The sequence below is a fragment of the Leucoraja erinacea genome, chromosome 3 (genome assembly GCF_028641065.1).
Source record: "Leucoraja erinacea ecotype New England chromosome 3, Leri_hhj_1, whole genome shotgun sequence".
Taxonomy (NCBI): Eukaryota; Metazoa; Chordata; class Chondrichthyes; order Rajiformes; family Rajidae; genus Leucoraja; species Leucoraja erinaceus.
This window is the reverse complement of record NC_073379.1, coordinates 9,359,652-9,381,399: the sequence shown is the minus strand read 5'-3', so window position 1 is coordinate 9,381,399 and position 21,748 is coordinate 9,359,652. Positions and strand designations below refer to the sequence as shown.

At 48.5% G+C, this 21,748-nt stretch overlaps 1 protein-coding gene across 5 annotated transcripts in view; it reads left to right on the top strand.

Moving 5' to 3' along the window:
* Window positions 1-21,748, top strand: part of LOC129695251 (storkhead-box protein 2-like) — a 177,051-nt gene that overhangs the window by 111,367 nt on the left and 43,936 nt on the right. The window contains exon 1 of one of the 5 annotated variants that reach the window (XM_055632041.1): window positions 19,707-19,877. The exons of 3 other annotated variants lie outside the window; for them this stretch is intronic. In XM_055632041.1, the coding sequence (XP_055488016.1) occupies window positions 19,853-19,877 (25 nt within the window). In that variant the 5' untranslated portion in view covers window positions 19,707-19,852. One more of the 5 variants, XM_055632042.1, reaches the window with a different exon arrangement.

Genomic DNA, 21,748 nt, shown 5'->3' with positions numbered 1-21,748 from the left:
ACGAAACACTCACACTGAGGCCGAGCCTCGCCCCATACACCCCGTCTCCTCCCCCTCTCCCAGGGGATTGCGGAGAATTGTGGACGCAGCCCAGACCATCTCACAAACCAACCCCCCTTCCATTGACTCCATCTACACCTCACGCTGCCTCGGCAAGGCCAGCAGCATAATCAAGGACCAGTCACACCCTGGCTACTCCCTCTTCTCCCCTCTCCCATCAGGCAGGAGGTACAAAAGTGTGAAAACGCACACCTCCAGATTCAGGGACAGTTTCTTCCCAGCTGTTATCTGGCAACTGAATCATCCTACCACAACCAGAGAGCAGTGCTGAACTATTATCTACCTCATTTATAGACCCTCAGACTATTTTTCATCAGGCTTTACTGGACATTATCTTGCAATAAACATTATTCCCTTTATCCTGTAGCTGTACACTATGGTGCAGGACTAGGCAATTCGGCTCTTCGAGCCAGCACCGCCATTCAATGTGATCATGGCTGATCATCCCCAATCAGTACCCCGTTCCTGCCTCCTCCCCATATCCCCTGACTCCGCTATCTTTAAGAGCCCTATCAAGCTCTCGAAAGTATCCAGAGAACCGGCCTCCACCGCCCTCTGAGGCAGAGGCAACATTGGGAACATGTTTCCTGCCTCTAGCATGTCCAAAACATTAATGATGTTTCAATAAGATACCCTCTCATCCTTCTGAACTCCAGAGTATACAAGCCCAGCCGCTCCATTCTCTCAGCATATGATAGTCCCACCTTGATTGGTGCGTGGATAGGATAGTTTTAGAGTGATAATGGCCAAACACAGGGAGGTGGGACCAGTGTAGATGGGATATGTTGGTCGGTATGGGCAAGTTGGGCCGAAGGGCCTGTTTCCTCCCGGTGTCACTCTATGATTCTATGACTCTAGTCCTTCCCCGGACTGATTAGCACGCAACAAAAATAGCTTTTCACTATACCTTGGTACACATGACAATAAACTAAACTTAACTAAAGTGAGTGGGTGGTATCGCAGATCGCCAAGATGGTTGTCAAAAATTACAGCTGGGTCTTGATCAGTTGGGCAAGTGGGCTGAGGAACGATTAATGGAGTTTCGTGCAAATACCATAAGTGCGTGGGATGCATTTTTGGAAGTTAAAGCAGGGCAGGACCCTCTCAGTGAATAACAGGGCTCTGTGAAGTGTTGTAGAGCAGAGGGATCTACGAGTGTAGGTAGGAAGGAACTGCAGATGCTGGTTTAAACCAAAGATAGACACAAAGTACTGGAGTAACTCAGCGGGACACGCAGCATCTCTGGACAGAATTGAATGGGTGACATTTAAGGTCGAGACCCTTTAGGTGTACAGGTACAATTAGGGTTGCCAACTTTCTCACTCCCAAATAAGGGACAAAAGGTCAAAACAAGGGACAAATTCCCGGCGGTAATCCGTTGGCCGACTCGGCCGTGGCTGGGTGAATGATGAGTTGGCCTGGGTGCTGGACTGCACACAAAGCCCAGCCGGCGGGCCAGCTGAGGAGTTTTGGCCCGGGCCGCAAAGTCCGGCACCCCATCCAACTCATGAACCGGATGACCGGTGGTGTCGGCGGCAAGCAAAGGCCCGAAGGTCGGACAGCTGGCCGGGCTGCTGACCGACGGGGCCAAGGGCGAGGCGATGCTGCTGCTGCACTCCATGGGCTGCACTACGTCGGGATGGGTGAGGCGCTCCGACCCGACAGTTCCCTCAACCCGAGTGGTAGCAGTCAAACCAATTTAGCCCAATATACAGGATGTCCCAGCTAATATTTAAGGTACATAGTCTTGGAAAAAGGCATCACAGGTAGATAGTGTTGAAGAAGGAACTGCAGATGCTGGAACATCAAAGGTAGACAAAAATGCTGGAGAAACTCAGCGGGTGAGACTGAAGAAGGGTTTCAACCCGAAACGTTGCCTATTTCCTTCGCTCCATAGATGCTGTCTCACCCACTGAGTTTCTCCAGCATTTTTGTCCTCCATCCCAGATAGATAGAATGGTTAAGAATTATTTTGGTTCGTTGGCCTTCATCAATCAGCGTATTGAGTAGAGAAGTTGGGATATTATGTTAGTTGGACAAGACATCGGCGAGGCCTTAGTTGGGGCATTGTGTTCAGCTTTGATCATTGTGTTACAGGAAAGATGTTGTCAAGCTGGAAAGGGTGCAGAGAAGATTTACGAGGATGTTGTTAGGACCCGAGTGCCTGATCTAAAGGAGAGGTTGGACAGGGTGGATTTTATTCCTTGGAGTGAATAAAGTGCCTGTCCCACTTTCACGACCTAATTCACGACTTTTGCCGAGTTTTCCCTTGACTCATACTCGAAGCGTGGTCGTCACGATGTCCTAAGGAGGTCGTAGGTAGGTCGTAGCAGGCCGTGATGCTAGTCGTAGGTACCCATGGCATCAAGTAGGTCAGGGCGTGTTTAAGGGCCTGTCCCACTTTCACAACCTAATTCACGACGTTTTTTCATCATGCTAGAAAAAACGCCCCGACCTACTTGATGCCACGAGTACCCACGACGATCTTGTAGATGTCACGGGGGGAATAGCACAGTTATGCATAAATACACAGGCTTTTACCCAGAGTAGGGGAATCGAGAACATGGGGACATAGGTGAGATTTATGGCCCTGTCCCACGGTACGAGTTCATTCCAAGAGCTCTCCCGAGTTTAAAAAAAATCAAACTCGTGGTAAGCACGGAGAATGAACGTAGCGGTCACGTCAGAGCTCAGGGACGTGTCTTAGCGGCTCGTAACGCTAACGGCAGGTACTCGGTGTAGTGTATTTTGGGTACTTGGAACTGACTCAAAAGAACTCTCAGATACAGGAGTAAACTAACAAGCATCTTTATTGCTGGGCGCCACCATGAGCCTCCTCTAGCGCATGCGTCCCCGCGCACAAGACATAACATATGCTAATTACATTATATACATTACACTGCTCCCCCTTTTACTTGGAGGCAGGTAACACCATTTACATTATATACATTACACTGCTCCCCCTTTAGCTTGGAGGCGAATAACACCATTTCTACTACATTAAATATAATTGATTAACACACAGTTGCAAAATTATATTATTACAGTCATCTGACATTACATCCTCATAACTGTAAACTGTATCTAAACTTAGCACTTATAATGGTTCATTCCACTCATCTTTCTAATCACTCTAGCTCTACCTGTATCTCTGCCTCTTCCCTTTTTAAATATCCTAATCTAATTTGCAGATTTCTTCCTGTTCTTGATATTCTGCTAAAGTTAACATTTCCTCTGTTTCTGTTCTTTATTTGTAGGTGGGATCTGACACATGAGTGCAGTTTTTCGTTTTTCAGTCGCTCAATTTCCTGGCGCTGCATATTTATCTGCTCTTGTTGTATAATGACATTCTGCAATGCATAAACATTTGTCCATTGCTCAGTGAAGGAGGCTCCATGCTGGACTATACTGAAGTGTCCTAATCGCAATCGGTCCTACTTTTGTCTCGACCGACAAGCCTCTCTTCTTTAGACTTTTCTATTAACAGCTTTTTGCTCATCGTCACACATTTATTTAACCGTTCTTTGCAACATTTAAGCCTTTTCTGCTGTTTGTCTATTTGTCTTCTTAAATCACCTTTCTGGTTATTCATCAAGGACCTATATTGTCCTTGCAATACAGCAGTGGCTTTGATTTGCGCTCTGTATATTTCTCTTACTACATAAGCGCGGTAGTGATACTGCACTACAACTGCTGTATAAATTGGTTTGAAGATGTTTTCCTATATCGTTTAAGCCTTTTGTATCGTTTAAGTCTTTTATATCGTTTCAGCCTTTTCTGTTGTGCATCTATTTGTCTCCTTAGGTCTTTCCTATACCAACTCAAACGGAGTACTGACTGTACTTTTACAGTAGCTCTCTTTTGCTTAACCACCATACTCTTGTAGGCAGTTTGAATGGTAATAGTTGCATCCCTCATTGACTGATATTGCACAAACTGGGAATGCCCTATTTTACATGCTTTGTACCATCTCTGGATCGAAATGACTGCTTGTCGCATAGCTCTGTACCATACCCTTAATCGGTAACCACGGTATGCAGCTTGTAGAGTGGCTACAGCCGCCTTTTGCATCAAGAAATGCTTTCTTGTAATGCACATTCTTATGAATGACAGCCTTGGTTTTCTCGACCAATACTCTGGCTTTGATCCGGCGGTATAAGGCCTGAATACACACCACTGCTTCTCTCAAACTCCTATACTGTCTCACTTGGACATCTCTTATCTGGCATGCTCTGTATCGTTGCTGTACCGCAATGGCAGACCAGCGTAGTTTCTTAAAATACTGACGCTGTTTATACATCTGATAATAAGTCTGTATGACCTTGACAGATTTATGCATGCCCCGCAGTTGCCTTCGAACAAGCATTCCACGGTAGGCTGCCGGAAGCAGTACAACGCTTCTGCGTACCTTCATGTAAGTTTTACGATCACTTTCCATTTGAAGGTGTGCCCTATAATGGGTTTGTATTATTATGGCTGCCAATCTCATTGCCTTGTATTGACAGTATACTCTGTGCCTTCTAAATGCTCCTTGTATTACCGTTGCTGCCTTCTGTTTGTTCCGGATCTCTCTCCGTACATTCATACCCCTGAATGCAGCTTGAATAGCTAGGGTTGCCCTTTGGATGGCAATTTCTCTTTGCCCTTGACTTCTGCCACTTTGCATTTGCCCTTTGTCCCTTAGCACTTGACCTGTGTCATTTTGCACTTGACCTGTGTCCCTTTGCACTTGACTTGTGTCCCTTTGCACTTGTCTCTTAGACAATAGGTGCAGGAGTAGGCCATTCGGCCCATCGAGCCAGCACCGCCATTCAATGTGATCGTGGCTGATCATCCACAATCCGTACCCCATTCCTGCCTTCTCCCAATACACTTGACTCCGCCATCTTTAAGAGCTCTATCTAGCTCGCTCTTGAAAGCATCCAGAGAATTGGCCCCCACTGCCTTCTGAGGCAGAGAATTCCACAGATTCACAACTCTCTGGGTGAAAAAGTTTTACCTCATCTCCGTTCTAAATTGCCTACCCCTTATTCTTAAACTTCCTGCCTCTAGCGTGTCCAGTCCCTTAATAACCTTATATGTTTCAATAAGATCCCCTCTCATCCTAAATTCCAGTGTATACAAGCCCAGCTGCTCCATTCTCTCAGCATATGACAGTCCTGCCATCCCGGAAATTAACCTGGTGAACCTACGCTGCACTCCCTCAACCTACGCTGTCCTTCCCCAAAGTAGGAGACCAAAACTGCACACAATACTCCAGGTGTGGTCTCACCAGGGCACTGTACATCTGCAGTGTGGCCTCCTTGCTCCTAAACTCAAATCCTCTCGCTTTGAAGGCCAACATACAAAGAGGTTGTGGGCCGAAGGGCGTGCCCCACTGATTTGCACCATTGTATGTTCTGCGGCGGTGAGCCTGATGGACAGTACACAAGCACTCGTGACGTCCCATCCCCAGGGCTTTAATGGTAGAGAGCAGTCTCATTTATTTTGTTCACGTGGCATTGAAGTGAACCTTTCAACACTTCCCGCCCGCACCTGATCCCACGAGTCAAGTCTTTCTGCAGCTCAAGAGCCAATTACTGCCTCGTAACTCCATTCTGTTAGCAGTTGTGGGCTTTTCAACGCGGTAATGGGCAAGACACGTCAGGGGAAAGTCCCTCGACACCAACAGAGGTGCCAGGAACTTTAAAGAGCGTTCCAACCTTCTTCCGAGTAACTTAATGAGGAGGTTTTTCTTCCTCTGTATTTTTTTTTTTTTTTTTTGTCAGAAATAAACTTTAAATAAATATATAGATGACATTCCAGGAGCACAGGTGGATGAGGTGTAAGGGAGGTGTACAAATTCACGAGAGGAATAGATCCAGTAAATACACAGAGTCTCTTGCCCAGAGTGGGGGAATCAAGAACCAGAGGACCTACATAGGTTTAAGGTGAAGGGGAAAAGATTTAATAGGAATTGGAGGAGTAACTTTCTAACACAAAGAGTGGTGGGTGTATGGAACGAGCTGCCGGAGGAAGTAGTTGAGGCAGGGACTATCACAATGTTTAAAACTTATTTTTACTCTCAAGCCTTTCTTGAGGTCCTCTGAGGGAGGGCTGTATGTATGTGTTTATGTATGTATTGTTGATCTATGTAGCACAGTTTGTATAGCGTTAGTACCGGCATCAATGTAAAGCACTTTGGTCAACGAGAGTTGTTTTTTAAATGTGCTATAGAAATAAAAGTGACTTGACTTGACTTAAGAAACATTCATAGAGCTACATGGATAGGACAGGTATGGGCCAAACTTAAGCAAATGGGACTAGCGTAGTTGGTCGGCGTGGGCAGGTTGGGCCGAAGGGCCTGTTTCCACGCAGTTTGACTCTCTGACAAAATAAAATCACATTCTTAAGGGCCTGTCCCACTTACGTGGCCTTGGCACGCAAATTACACGACCTCATCGTCGCGTTGAGGCGCACAAACATTGTGTGGCCGGTCCCACTGAGAAGCGCGGAGGGGTGTGTAGTTGTGCGCGATATCGCGCGGCGCTCCGAAATTTTGTAGCGAACAAAATCTTTGCGCGCCCACGGCCTGTCGCGTAACTGACGGCCAAAGTGGGACAGGCCCAAGACCCTGGCGTGACACAACGTCTCACCTCCAACAGCAGCAGAAGCAGGCAAACGATCGCCGAACTCGGCCTGGGGCTCACGGCCGTTGCGGTCCGGATCCGCCCCCACTTCTACTCCCAGAGCGGGGCCAAGAAAATTGAAGATAGACACAAAATGCAGGAGTAACTCAGCGAGACCGGCAGCATCTCTGGAGAAGGAATGGGTTACGTTTCGGGTCAAGACCCTTCTTTCAGACTGAAGAAGAGTCTCCACGCGAAACAGCACCCTTGGACTGGATGGAACCCGGGTCTCCGGTGCTGTGAGGCAGCTACTCTACCGCTGCACCACCGAGCTGTGTGTTAGTTCAAATGATCGAATAAAACAACAAGGAAACGGGCCCTTTGGCCCACTGAGCCGATGCTGACCCATTCACACCAATTCTATGTTATCCCACTTTCTCATCCACTCCCTTCAAAGCAGGGGCAATTTCCCAAGCATCACTAGCAATTTCTTTACATTGTCTTTGAAGAAAACACCTTCGCCACTTATGTCATAGTTATAGTCATGCAGGCCCTTCGGCCCAATTTGCCCATGCTGACCAAGATACCCCATCTACACTAGTCCTACCTGCCCATGTTTGGCCCATATCCCTCTAAACTATTCCTATCCATGTACCTGTCCAAATCTCTTTGAAAAGTTGTCATAGTAACATAGAAACATAGAAATTAGGTACAGTAGTAGCCATTCGGCCCTTCGCGCCTGCACCGCCATTCAATACGATCATGGCTGATCATCCAACTCAGTATCCCGTACCTGCCTTCTCTCCATACCCTCTGATCCCCTTTAGCCACAAGGGCCACATCTAACTCCCTCTTAAATATAGCCAATGAACTGGCCTCAACTACCCTCTGTGGCAGAGAGTTCCAGAGATTCACCACTCTCTGTGTGAAAAAAGTTTTTCTCATCTCGGTTTTAAATGAATTCCCCCTTATGCTTATGCTGTGACCCCTTGTCCCAGACGTCCCCAACATCGGGAACAATCTTCCTGCATCTAGCCTGTCCAACCCCACTACAATTTTGTAAGTTTCTATAAGATCCCCTCTCAATCTCCTAAATTCTAGAGAGTATAAACCAAGTCTATCGAGTCTTTCTTCATAAGACAGACCTGACATCCCAGGAATCAGTCTGGTGAATCTTCTCTGCACTCCCTCTATGGCAATAATGTCCTGCCCTAATAGTACCTGTCCTAATGACCCTAACGCCAGCTCGTTCCATATATCCACCACCCTTTGTGTGGAAAAAGTTGCCCCTCAGGTTCCTATTAAATTTTTCCCCTCTCAGCTTAAACCTATGTTCTCTGGTGGCACGGTGGCGCAGCAGTTGAGTTGTGGCCTCACAGCGCCAGAGGCCCGGGTTCGATCCTGACTACGTGTGCTGTCTGTACGGAGTTTTTTACATTCTCCCTGTGACCGTGTGGGTTTTATCCAGGTGCTCCGGTTTCCTCCCACACTACAAAGACGTGAAGTCGTTCAGTAAATTGTAAATTGTCCCCAGTGCGTAGGATAGTGTAATAGAAGATGAAGGTCTGTGGCACAGAGAGGGGAAGAGAACTTCGAAGTAGGCATCAACGGTAGACACAAAATGCTGGAGTAACAGGCGGAACAGGCAGCATCTCTGGAGAGAAGAAATGGGTGATGTTTGAGGCCGATTCCTTGATGAGGTTTCATAGTGGAGCATTCAAAATGTAGAAACTAAGAACTGCCGATCCTGGTTTCGACAAACTGCTGGAGTAAAGGGCCTGTCCCACTTAGGTGATTTTTTTTAGGTGACTACAGATGACTAGGCTGTCGCCACACGGTCGCCAAGGTGTCGCCTGTATGGCCGTGAGTCGTCTCCTCAGTCGCCCAAAGAGTCATAGCGTTTTTCTGGTCGCCGCGGGATTTTGAAATGTTCAAAACTTTTCGGCGGCAGTGGGCTTGCCCTAGCTTGTCTTCTCCTGACGTAGGTGCTGTCGTAGGTTGTCGCCAGGTGACGTAGGTTGTCGCCAGTGCTGACTTCGGTGAATTCCATTGCCGTAGTTGCTGGCAGTCGCCTAAAAACTCGCCAAGTGGACTCTGAGAAGGTTGAAGTTTAATTTATTATTGTCACGTGTACCGGAGTACTGGGAAAAGTTTTTTATCGCGTGCTATTCAGTCAGCAAAAACCTATACATGATTACACACAAGCTGTCCACGGAGTATAGGTACAGGATAACGGTTTAGTGCAAAATAAAGTCCAATAACATCTGATTAAAGATAATTTGAAGGTCTTCAGCGGGTCAGACAGCATCCCTGGAGAACATGGACCCGAACTATCACCAATCCATGTTCTACAGAGTTGCTGCCTGACCCGCTGAGTTACTCCAGCACTCTGTGAAACGTCACCTATCCATGTTCTCCAGAGATGCTGCCTGACCCGCTGAGTTACTCCAGCACTCTGTGAAACATCACCTACCCATGTTCTCCACTGATGCTGCCTGACCCGCTGAGTTACTCCAGCACTCTGTGAAACGTCACCTACCCATGTTCTCCAGCTGCCTGACCCTCTGACTTACTCCAGCACTCTGTGAAACGTCACCTATCCATGTTCTCCAGAGATGCTGCCTGACCCGCTGAGTTACTCCAGCACTCTGTGAATCGTCACCTATCCATATTCTCCAGAGATGCTGCCTGACACTCTGAGTTACTCCAGCACTCTGTGAAACGTCACCTATCCATGTTGACTCTGAGTTACTCCAGCACTCTGTGATGTCTATCCATGTTCTCCACTGATGCTACCTGATCCACTGAGTTACTCCTGCACTCTGTGTCTAGAAGCGTGGAGAGAAGTGCAAAAACGCTCACCTCCAGATTCTCGGACAGTTCCAGGAACGGCTGATCTAGCATCTAACTACCTGTCGTTAATCGGATTTTGCTGGCTTTACCTTGCACCAAACGTGACTTTCACATTTACTGTGTTGTGTGACTGTCCATTCTCAGCCTAAACTGGTGCAATTGAGATATGTAAACATTGAGGCTCCGGTTCTCTGCTCTCTCCAAACTGCTGGTGTCTAAAATTTCAAAGGGCCACCTCTTTTTGAGAAGAGATATTATTAACCAGTTCACTCAAGTAAGCTGTCGGCAAGGCTGGATTGATTGATTGATTGATTGATGACATCCATAAGTTCCAAAGTTGTTGAAGTACAATATCCCTTTGTTCAGCCTTTCTCATTTTGACCCATTCTTGTTTATACTGTGGCCATTTATCCACCGGTTTTCACTTCCCCGAGTCAAAGTCAGGGGAAGTCGTCTGTTCTAAGTTTTAATTGTGTTTAAAGGATTCTCAAAAACCAATCCGTTTAACAAGGTGTTGACTGTTTTGGAGGTGGGATTTGGCGGACAGGTTCATGATGTGTAGATCACCTCTCACCCCTTTGTGATCTTTGCACCGTGTGGAAACAGACTAAACAAAAAGATGTCGGGGTGTTTAGAGAACGTAACAGTCATGGAGAGGTAAAAATAAAATGGAAAAACTGCAGATTCTGGTTTATACCGAAGATGGACACAGAGTGCTGGAGTAGGTCAGCGGATCAGGCAGCATCTGTGGAGAACATGGATAGGTGACGTTTCACAGAGTGCTGGAGTAACTCAGCGGGTCAGGCAGCATCTCTGGAGAACATGGATAGGTGACGTTTCGGGTCAGACTGAAGGTAGAGGGGGGAAGAACTGGAAGCAAGAAAAGACCAGGACAAATAAGGGGCGGCAACGGATGGATATGTGGTAAAATGGATAGGTTATTGGATGAGCGATTTAGTTTCAGATTGCTTTAAGCTGATGGGGACAAAGTTTAAAAGAAATGTGCTGAGCCAGCTTTTTTCACAAAGGTTGGTGTGGGGGTGCCTAGAAGATACCTCCATGGTCTGTGGTGGATTATAGACCCATGCAGCACAGGAAAAAGCCCTTAATATGCCTAGTTAAACTAATCTCTGCCTGTGACCCATATCCCCCCCCCCCCATTCGCTGCATATCCATATGCTTATCCAAAAGTGTATTAAACACCACTTTCATATCTGCCTCCACCACCACTTCCCAGCACCCACAACACACTGGGGGGGGGGGGGGGGGGGGGGAACTTGCCCAGTCGTCTCCTTTAAACCTTAAAGGTAGACAAAAATGCTGGAGAAACTCAGCGGGTGCAGCAGCATCTATGGAGCGAAAGAAAGGAAGAGGAGGAGCCAGAGGGCTGAGGGAGAGCTGAGAAGGGGAGGAGACAGCAAGGGCTACCGGAAATTGGAGCAGTCAATGTTCAAGCCGCTGGGGTGCAGACTGCCCAAGCGAAATATGAGGTGCTGCTCCTCCAATTTCCGGTGGTGCTCACTCTGGCCATGGAGGAGGCCCAGGACAGAGAGGTCAGATTCAGAATGGGAGGGGGAGTTGAAGTGCTGAGCCACCGGGAGATCAGGTTGGTTAATGCGGAACCGAGCGGCGGGGTTCGGGCGAAGCGATCGCCAAGCCTACGCTTGGTCTTGCCAATGTAGATCAGCTGACACCTAGAGCAGCGGATGCAATAGATGAGGTTGGAGGAGGTGCAGGTGAGCCTCTGTCGCACCTGGAGGTGCAGGTGAACCTCTGGGACTTTGCCTCTCTCACCTTGAAGTGATGTCTTCTAGCCTTGTTCTGTGCCGTGGAACTGTGATCTGTTTCATTACAGCACCACATGCATTAATCCCTGCTTTTCTGTTCAATTCCCGGGATGGCGGGACTGCCATATGCTGAGAGAATGGAGTGGCATCCATAGAAATTGAAGAAGCAGCACCTCATATTTCGCTTGGACAGAACAGATCAGTGTGTCCATATAACATTGAATATATATATACAGATAACGTGCAATAGGCTATTAAATATATCAGATATATATGTTATACACATAAATAAGCAGATAAAGTGCAATAGGCTATTAAAGTTCAGATTTTGTTATAGTTGAGTTTGAGTGTGGAGATTGTGGGGTTAGGTGCAGGAGCGAAGTAAGAGTTTTGGAGTATGGTGTACAATTTTGGTCGCCTAATTATAGGAAGGATGTCAACAAAATAGAGAGAGTACAGAGGCGATTTACTAGAATGTTGCCTGGGTTTCAGCAACTAAGTTACAGAGAAAGGTTGAACAAGTTAGGTCTTTATTCTTTGGAGTGCAGAAGGTTAAGGGGGGACTTGATAGAGGTCTTTAAAATGATGAGAGGGATAGACAGAGTTGACGTGGATAAGCTTTTCCCACTGAGAGTAGGGAAGATTCAAACAAGAGGACATGACTTGAGAATTAAGGGACAGAAGTTTAGGGGTAACATGAGGGGGTACTTCCTTACTCAGAGAGTGGTAGCTGTGTGGAATGAGCTTCCAGTGAAGGTGGTGGACGCAGGTTCGATTTTATCATTTAAAAATAAATTGGATAGTTATATGGACGGGAAAGGAATGGAGGGTTATGGTCTGAGCGCAGGTTGATGGGACTAGGGGAGAATACGTGTTCGGCACAGACTAGAAGGGCCGAGATGGCCTGTTTCCGTGCTGTAATTGTTATATATGGTTATATGGTTTAATAGTCTGATGGCTGTGGGGAAGAAGCTGTTCATGAACCTGGATGTTGCAGTCTTCAGGCTCCTGTACTTTCTACCTGAAGGCAGCAGAGAGATGAGTGAATGGCCAGGATGGTGTGGGTCCTTGATGATGCTGCCTGCCTTTTTGAGGCAGCGACTGCGATAGATCCCCTCGATGGTACGGAGGTCAGAGCCGACGATGGATTAGTAGTCCCCAGTAAGATATTGTTCGTGTGCCGGGGTAACGGTGGGCCGAAAGGCCCGTTTCCGCGCTGTATCTCTCAACTAAACTAAACTAAACTACACGTGCAGTTTTTAAAAAAAACCCTGGAAGTTCTTTAATAGCCTGTGCCTGGCTGGAGCAGCAGAGATCAACCAGAAACAGCTGCTAAGTTCAAATGTTAATGAGCGTGTTTTTCCAGTGGCCAAATTTTAGTGCAAGTCAGCGATAACAATCTGTAGTGTGTGGCAGTGCAGAACAGATGAATTTCCAGCCAATTAATTTGAGTCCTGGTTAAAAAGAGTTTAAAAAAATCACTTGAAGACAAAATGCTGGAGAAACTCAGCGGGTGAAGCAGCATCTATGGAGCGAAGGAGAAGAATGGTCTCGACCCGAAACGTCGCCTATTCCTTCGCTCCATAGATGCTGCCTCACCCACTGAGTTTCTCTAGCATTTTTGTCTACCTTCGATTTTTCCAGCATCTGCAGTTCTTTCTTAAAAAAAAACACTTGTCTAGCTTACAACCTAATGCTTCGATTAGTTTAGAGACACAGCACAGAAACAGGCCCTTCAGCCCACCGACACTAACACTATCCCACACACACTATTTGTAATCGCGTATTGTCTTTCTGCTGACTGGTTAGCATGCAACAAAGGCTTTTCACTGTACCTCGGTACACGTGACAATAAACTCAACTAAACTAGAGATGATTTACAATTTTACCTGTACGTCCTTGGAGTGTGGGAGGAAACAGGAACGCCCGGCGAAAACCCACGCAGGTCACGGGGAGAACGTACAAACTCCGTGCAGACAGCACCCGTAGTTAGGATGAAACCTGGGTCTCTGGCGCTGTGAGGCAGCAACTCTACTGCTGCGCTCGTTCAAGAACATTAGAGTGCCATGGTAGCGCAATTGGTAGAGCCGATGCCTCACAGCGCCAGAGACTCGGGTTCAGCCGGGTGCTGTCTGTGTGGAGTTTGCATGCTCTCCCCTGTGACCGCGTGGGTTTCCTCCAGATGCTCCAGTTTAAGAATAAGGAGCAAGCCATTTAGAACGGAGATGAGAAAACACTTTTTCACAGAGAGTTGTGAGTCTGTAGAATTCTCCGCCTCATCCTTCTAAACTCCAGTGAATACAAACCCAGTCTTTTCAATCTTTCCTCATATGACAGTCCCGCCATCCCAGGGATCAATCTCGTGAACCTATGCTGCATTGCCTCAATCACAAGGATGTCCTTCCTCAAATTAGGAGACCAAAACTGTACGCAATACTCCAGATGTGGTCTTACCAGAGCCCTATACAACTGCAGAAGAACCTCTTTACTCCTATACCGAAATCCTCTTGCTATGAAGGCCAACATTCCATTAGCTTCCATTAACATTGCATTGAACCAGCACCGCCATTCAATGTGATCATGGCTGATCATCCCTAATCAGTGCCCTGTTCCTGCCTTCTCCCCATAGCCCCTGACTCCGCTATCAAGGGTCAGGGAGATCTTTGTGAGCAACATTTAGTGAAAACACGGGAGTGGCACGGTGGCGCAGCCGTAGATATGGTGCCTCGTGGCGCCAGAGACCCGGATTCGATCCTGTCTACAGGTGCTTGTCTGTACGGAGTTTGTACATTCTCCCTGTGACCAACATGGTTTTTCTCTGGGATCTCTGGTTTCCTCCCACACTCCAAAGACGTGCAGGGTTGTATATAATTGCAAATTGCCCCTAGTGTGTGTAGGACAGTGTTAGTGTGCAGGGATCACTGGTCTCGTGTACTCGGTGGGCCGAAGGGCCTGTTTCTGCGTTGTATTTCCAAGAAAACAGGTACAAGTAAACAAAAGGATTCTTAGGGGATAAGAAGCTTGAGAAATAGATCAGGAATAAGCTAATTGGTCCTTCATGCTTTATCTGCTGTTCAATAAGATCATCACCATAAATCCAGTCTTGGAAGTAGATTAGTCTTTTAGATCTTGTAATGAGACAGTCTATCTTCATTTGAACACCAGCCAGCCTGTTTCCTGGGCCCTGTGGGAATAGATCGAGCCAATGTACATAGAGCCGGCCTTAGGAGGTGCGCGGCCCAATTGGGAACAATTTTCATAGAAATATAAATAAATAATTACAAATGAGTCGCGTGTCGTGAGCAATATGACGGTCAGTCGGCTTTAAAAAAATCTTAAACCGCGCATGCGCAGATTGTTCTCTCCGTAAAAATAAAAATAAAAATAAACAATGTAACAATTCAAATTGCAACAATTCAAATCTCCTTCTTTCTGAATTACTGAATGGGTGAGGGGGTGGAGGGTGATGGCAAATTGGTGGCAAAAAACAACGCTAGATCACTCGATGAAAAAGACGTAGTACGGTCATGGGCAGATTCATGGGTAATTTTCAGCCCCATTTCCGTAACTGGATTCTGTCTCCGCACCAAAGATCCCACAGCGGAGCAAAGATACTAGTGCAGAGACCGAAGCCGGTTACGGAAACATCCTCATAAAATTAAGTTATTTGGTAAAAATCTTCTCCTCATTTTCAGAATTATAATTTTTTAACACAAACTGTTCCCCCACAATGTTGATTACACTGCGAGTCGGGTCGGGTTACTGAAATGGATGACAAAAAGGCCCACGTTCCGCTCCGTGGCGTACTACACGTCAGCTCATTGTATTTAGAAGGAGTGGTCTATCTTGCTTGCTATAGGAACTTTGGGAAATACGGGAGCACACCAGGACAATATGAATCAGTTGTCATCTTATTGAAAGACTATACTAGTTCAAGGGACCAATTGGGGGGAGAGTTCCTTTCACAACGTGTGGGGAGTCTAGCCAGGGATAAAGTTGCGGGGAGGGCAGGAGCGTTGAGAAGGAGGGGGCCGCTAAGGTCTGTGAGGCTGAGCTTGGGCAGGAGGGGGGGGGGGGGGGGGGGGGGGGGGGATGCCATGAGAAATTAAGAAATCAGCAGGACAGACAGCACTGCGACTCTGGAGAGACGACCCTTCTTCAGACTGAACTGAACTCTCGTCGGTGAGAGCACTTGTGATTGTCTGAAGAAGGGTCTCAACCAGAAACGCAACCCTCTCCCCAGAGCCCCTGCCCGTCCCGCTGAGCCACAACAGACAGGGAATTGAAGGTAGACACAGGGGGGTCCACCTTCAACTTCAGAGCCAAACAAAAAACACAAGAGTGCTGGAGGAACTCAGTGGGCAAGGCTGCGGAGGGAACATATCACTTATCAGGATCCGCCATGGGCCAGGACTCTTTCCCCCCCCCCCCCCCCCCCAACAGAAAGGATCCGCAGATGTAGCCATCACTGCAAAACGTCTAAGAAGGAACTGTAGATGCTGGAAAATCGAAGGTAGACAAAAAATGCTGGAGAAGCTCAGCGGGTGAGGCAGCATCTTTGGATCAAAGGAAATAGCCAACGTTTGTAGAAGGGTTTGTAGAAGGGTTTCGACCCGAAACGTTGGCTATTTCCAGCATTTTTAACTACCGCAAAACGTCAATGATTCCGGGAATGCTGAGAGAGCTAGAAAGAGGCGAGATGGGGAGCGGGAGAGAGAGAGCGTGTGAGAGGGAGAGGGAGGGAGAGAGTGAAAGACAGAGAGACAAAACGTGGGTCGGTAGGTAAATTGAATGACTAAACTGTTGCACACCAAGAAGCTCACCAAGAAGAAGCCCTCAATCATGATGGTGAGTTTTAAGAAATTCTGAATGTAGATCGATGCATTGATGACACATTCCTCGGTAAATGTAATTGTGTTTTGAACAAGTCTTAATGACGCCGCGTGAATTATATTCAAAGGAACGAATTGTCATTAATATTTGTTCAAAAACACAATTACATTTACTGAGGAATGTGGATCGATGCATTGATGATACATTGTATAACTACTTGTTAACAACTGGCTGTTAACAAGTGCTACAGTAGTAGTTAACAAATCGTTTGTGTCTGATGGCCGTGCAGCGGTTGTTATCCATGTTTGTTTTGTAAAAATTTCCGTATGGCAAATGTTTTTTTTTAAACTTTATTTAACAAAGCAAATTTGTAGTTCCGTACGAAATACGGAAAATTAACGCGGGGCCCCCTTAGGCGAGGGGCCCAATTGGGAGAAATCGGTCCAATCGGCTTAAGGCCGGCCCTGAATGTACAGACTCTTTTACCCAGAGAAGGGGAATTGAGAACCAGAGGACATAGGTTTAAGATGAGGAGGAGAAGATTTAATAGGAACCTGAGGGGTAGCATTTTTTTACTCAAAGGGTGTTGGGTGTGTGGAACGAGCTGCTGGAGAAGGTAGTTGAGGCAGGGACTATCACAACATTTAACACTTGTGCCCTGTGCATGGCATGATTGAATTGAATTGAATACCTTTATTGTCATTCAGGCCTTACGGTCTGAACTAAATTTCGTGTCTGCAGTCATACATACAATCATACAATAATAACAACAATAAACACAAATTAACATCCACCACAGTGTATCCTCCAAGCACCTCCTCACTGTGGTAGAGGCAAAAATCTTAGGGTTACTGTATCTTCCCTCCTCTTCTCCCTCTGCGCTGAGGCGATTCCCCACCGGGCGATGGCATCACCGAACCCCGCAAACGGGCCGGCTCAAACACCGCGGCCCGGGGTGGTCGAAGCTGCCGCCCTCCAGTCCAGCGGACGCGGCCGCTGGCCCGCGGCTGAACCCAGGACTCAGGTCACCGCCGCCAGAACGCCGTCCCAGCCACCGGAGCACCGTTCCAGCCCCAAGCCGGATCGCCCTCGCGTGAGTGCCGTTCCTCCCTCGAGCTGGGCCGCTCTGACGGGAGCGCCATACCTCCCTCGAGCTGGGCCACTCCGACGGGAGTGCCGTTCCACCTCGAGCTGGGCCAACTCCGACGGGAGTGCCGTTCCATCTCGGGCTGGGTCACTCCGACGGGAGTGCCGTTCCATCTTGGGCTGGGTCACTCCGACGGGAGTGCCGTTCCATCTCGGGCTGGGCCAACTCAGACGGGACTGCCGTTCCATCTCGGGCTGGGTCACTCCGACGGGAGTGCCGTTCCATCTCGGGCTGGGTCACTCCGACGGGAGTGCCGTTCCACCTCGAGCTGGGCCACTCCGACGGGAGTGCCGTTCCACCTCGAGCTGGGCCAACTCCGACGGGAGTGCCGTTCCATCTCGGGCTGGGTCACTCCGACGGGAGTGCCGTTCCATCTCGGGCTGGGCCAACTCAGACGGGACTGCCGTTCCATCTCGGGCTGGGTCACTCCGACGGGAGTGCCGTTCCATCTCGGGCTGGGTCACTCCGACGGGAGTGCCGTTCCACCTCGAGCTGGGCCAACTCCGACGGGAGTGCCACAGCCCCTCACGGGAGAGTCTCAGCCCCTCGCCAGGCCGCCCTCACGGGATCGTCACAGCCCCTCACGGGAGCGCAGTTCCAGCCCCGAGCTGGGCCGCCTTCACGGGAGCGAGCCCAGGGCGAGTCCTGTCAGGCTGCCTCCGGAGCCTCGAGGTCACCAGCTCCGCCATTAGGAGAGACAGCAAGCCCCGTTTCAACCCCCCACCCCCCCCCCCCCCCCACATAAACACAACCTAAAAACCAAAAATGTAACTAGACAAAACGAAAAAAAAACAACACAAAAAAGTAAAGACAAACGGACTGCAGGCGAGCCGCAGCTGTTCACCAGCACCACCACTCCGTGATATCGTTTAGAGATACTTTCAAGAGAGATAGATAGGGCTCTTAAAGATAGCGCAGTCAGGTGATATGGGGAGAAGGCAGGAACGTGGTACTGATTGTGAATGATCAGCCATGGTCACATTGAATTGCTCGAAGGGCCGAATGGCCTACTCCTGCACCTATTGTCTATTGTCTACAGCGTGGAAATAGACCCTTCGGCCACACACACAAGGGACAATTTTACCAAAGCCAATTAACCTGCAAACCTGCACGTCTTTGGAGTGTGAGAAGAAACCAGAGCTCGCGGAAAAAAAACCCACGCAGTTCACGGGGAGAACAAACAAACTTCACACAGACAGCGCCCGTAGTCAGGACTGAAGCCGGGTCTCTGGCGCTGTAAGGCAGCAACTCTACCGCTGCACCACCGTGCTGTCCCGTGAATACAGTGTATCATTGAGTGAGAACATATTGGGTTCTTGTTGCCACCGATATATATGTACGTTTCATAGCCTAATTACCCCGCAAAAATCACATGATGTGGCTCAGTGTTATTACGTTCCAGACCCCTGATTAAGATATTGAAGGTCTCAGAAAACTCAACGGCTGATTAGAAACAGCAAGGATTGGATCCACAGTCCATGAGATAGATGCCAGTCTAATGGCAAAGTTTGTGTCCTGGAATGTTTATGTGCTGTGTTTAACCAGGAGTGTGTCGATTCTGTACGGACACAGAGTGCTGGAGAAACTCAGCACATCAGGCAGCATCTCTGGAGAAGTGAGACCACACCTGGAGTATTGTGTGCAGTTTTGGTCCCCTAATTTGAGGAAGGACATTTTTTCTATTGAGGGAATGCAGCGTAGGTTTACAAGGTTAATTCCCAGGATGGCGGGACTGTCATATGCTGAGAGAATGGAGCGGCTGGGCTTGTACACTCTGGAATTTAGAAGGATGAGAGGGCATCTTATTGAAACATATAAGATTGTTAAGGGTTTGGACACGAAATGCTGGAGTAACTCAGCGGGTCAGGCAGCATCTCTGGAGAGAATGAATGGGCGACGTTTCGGGTCGAGATCCTTCTTCAGACTGAGAGCCAGGGGAGAGGGAAACGAGAGATATTGACGGTGATGTAGAGAGAGATATAGGACACATGAATGAAAGTGAACTACGTTTCTGCGAGATAGAAGGAGGTGATAGGCCAAATATCCTACTCCTGCACCTATTTTTCTTATGTTTCTATGATATAGGAGAAGAAGTAGTGGCGAGCAAAGATACTGTGATCTTTGGTGGCGAGGCTGAGGGGTGAAAGCGCAGCTAGGCCCGGTTGCTATGCCAACGGGTGCAGCAGGCAGGCCGCCCACTTGCTTGTCGGCGTCCATTAGTGTGAAGGGCTGGCCTCAAATATATTTGCCAGGCAGCTCGCAATGCAAATGGTCACACCTCTATTGTCTTTGAACGGCTGGGGGTGGAGGAGGAGGAGGAGATGAGAGCCGGATAGAAGTCTTAAAGCGAACACACACACACACACACAGAGGAGGCTCCGTGTGAAGGAAGCGGCCCTGGTGCTCCATTGTGGACTGAGAGGGGAGAGCGATCTCTCTCTCTCTGTGTGCCAGAGTGAAGATAGCTTGCAGGCATTTCACTCCCCACCCGCCCTCTGCTGTGTTGCCGGCTGCGTCTGAGATCTGCCCGTCGACTGGTCGAGACTGCGCGGAAATACTGAGAGATGCCGGAAGAACAAAGCAGACGAGGTGAACTCACTTAAGCTGCGCCCCACAGATAGAAACCGAGCTGTGGTGATGTCGTGCTGCGGTGGCTTTAGACACTGAGAGAAAACCTCCCTCCCTCCCTCCCTCCTACACACTGGGGTCTGCAATACCAGCTTGCGTGGGCCGCTTCTTCCTCTGCGCCCGTGAGTGTAAACAGTTCCTTTAAACATTTATTCCTTACCCACCCCTTCCTCTGTACACCTGTTTAGGAAAGATTATGTTGTTCGCTTACCCCCCCTCCTTTTTTGCTTTCCATTAGACGTGTAAACAAAAATCACGGCCTCAATCTGGAAGGAAACTAGCAGCCATCCCACATGTGGGAACAAGAGGGTTTTTTTGTGATTTTTTAATGCTTGCTAAATTCAAGCTTGGGAGAGTGGAGTTAAGCAACGCATCTTTCGTTGGAGCTGTGTTTGATTTCTGCACCAAGAATTCTTGTTTGTGGCAGGGAACTGCATATGCTGGTTTACACCGAAGATAGACGCAAAATGCTGGAGTAACTCAGCGGCTCAGGCGGCATCCCTGGGTAGAAGGAATGGCTGACGTTTCGGATAGAGACCCACCTTGGAGTCTGCAGAAGAGTCTCGGCCCGAAACGTCACCCATTCCTTCTCTCCAGAGATGCTGCCTGTCCCGCTGAGTTACTCCGGCATTTTGTGCCTGTCTAAGAATTCTTCTGACTGCAGAATTCACCTTCATTTACCGACTGAGCCCATAAAGGGTGACATTTGTCAAGGACTTGGTTATTGTAACTGGCAATTTAATCTTTAGTTCTGATCATTTGTAAGGCTGTGTGTTTGTTTGATGTGTGTCAGAACTGCAAAGGGTCTCGACCCGAAACGTCACCCATTCTTGGTTTCTTGGTCCTTCAAAATATTCCAAATGGAATTTAAATTGGAGGTGGTACCCCATCACCTCTCTTCCCCACACCCTCTCTCCCCTCCCCTCCCCACCCTCTCTCCTCCCCATCTCCCTCCTCCTCCCCCTCCTCCCCCACCCCTCTCTACCCCACGCCCTTCCCTCTCTCTCCTCTGCCCTCCTTCCCCTCTGTCCCTCTTCCACCACTCCTCCTAACCCTCCCTCCGCACTCTTCCACTTCTCTCCCACTTACCCCACCCCTCTCCCTCCCCCACCCCTTCCCCTACCCCTCTGACCCTCTTCCACCACTCCCTTTACCCCTCCCTCCCTCCCTACCCACTGTTCCACTTCCACTTCTCCCCCCCCCCCCCCCACTCTCCCTCCCCACTCTCTCCCCCCACCCCTCTACAGAGATGCTGCCTGTCCCGCTGAGTTAGTCCAGCTTTTTGTGTCTGTGGTGTTTATTCGATGAATGGATACTGCTTTATTCGATGAATGGATGCTGCTTTCCAAGTTTCTATTGACCATAGTATTTGGTTGTGATCACGGTGGCGCAGCGGTAGTGTTGCTGCCTCACATCGCCACAGACCCGGGTTCCATCCCGACTACTGGTGCTGTATGTACGGCGTTTGCACGTTCTCCCTGTGACCTGCGTGGGTTTTCTCCGGTTGCTCCGGTTTCCTCCCACATTCCAAACACATGCAGGTTTGTATGTTTAATTGGCTTCAGTAAAATTGTAAATTGTCCCTAGTGTGTGTAGGATAGTGTTAGTGTGCGGGATGATCGCTGGTCGGAGCAGACTCGGTGGGCCGAGAGGCCGTTTCCATGCTGCATCTCCAAGGTCCAAAGAAGGAAACGGATGGGGCGGCAGGGAGGCGCAACGGTAGAGTTGCTGCCTTCCAGCACTAGGGCATCAAGAACTTCAAATTCCTGGGCGTGCACATCTCTGAAGATCTTTCCTGGTCCGAGAACACTAACGCAATTATCAAAAAAGCT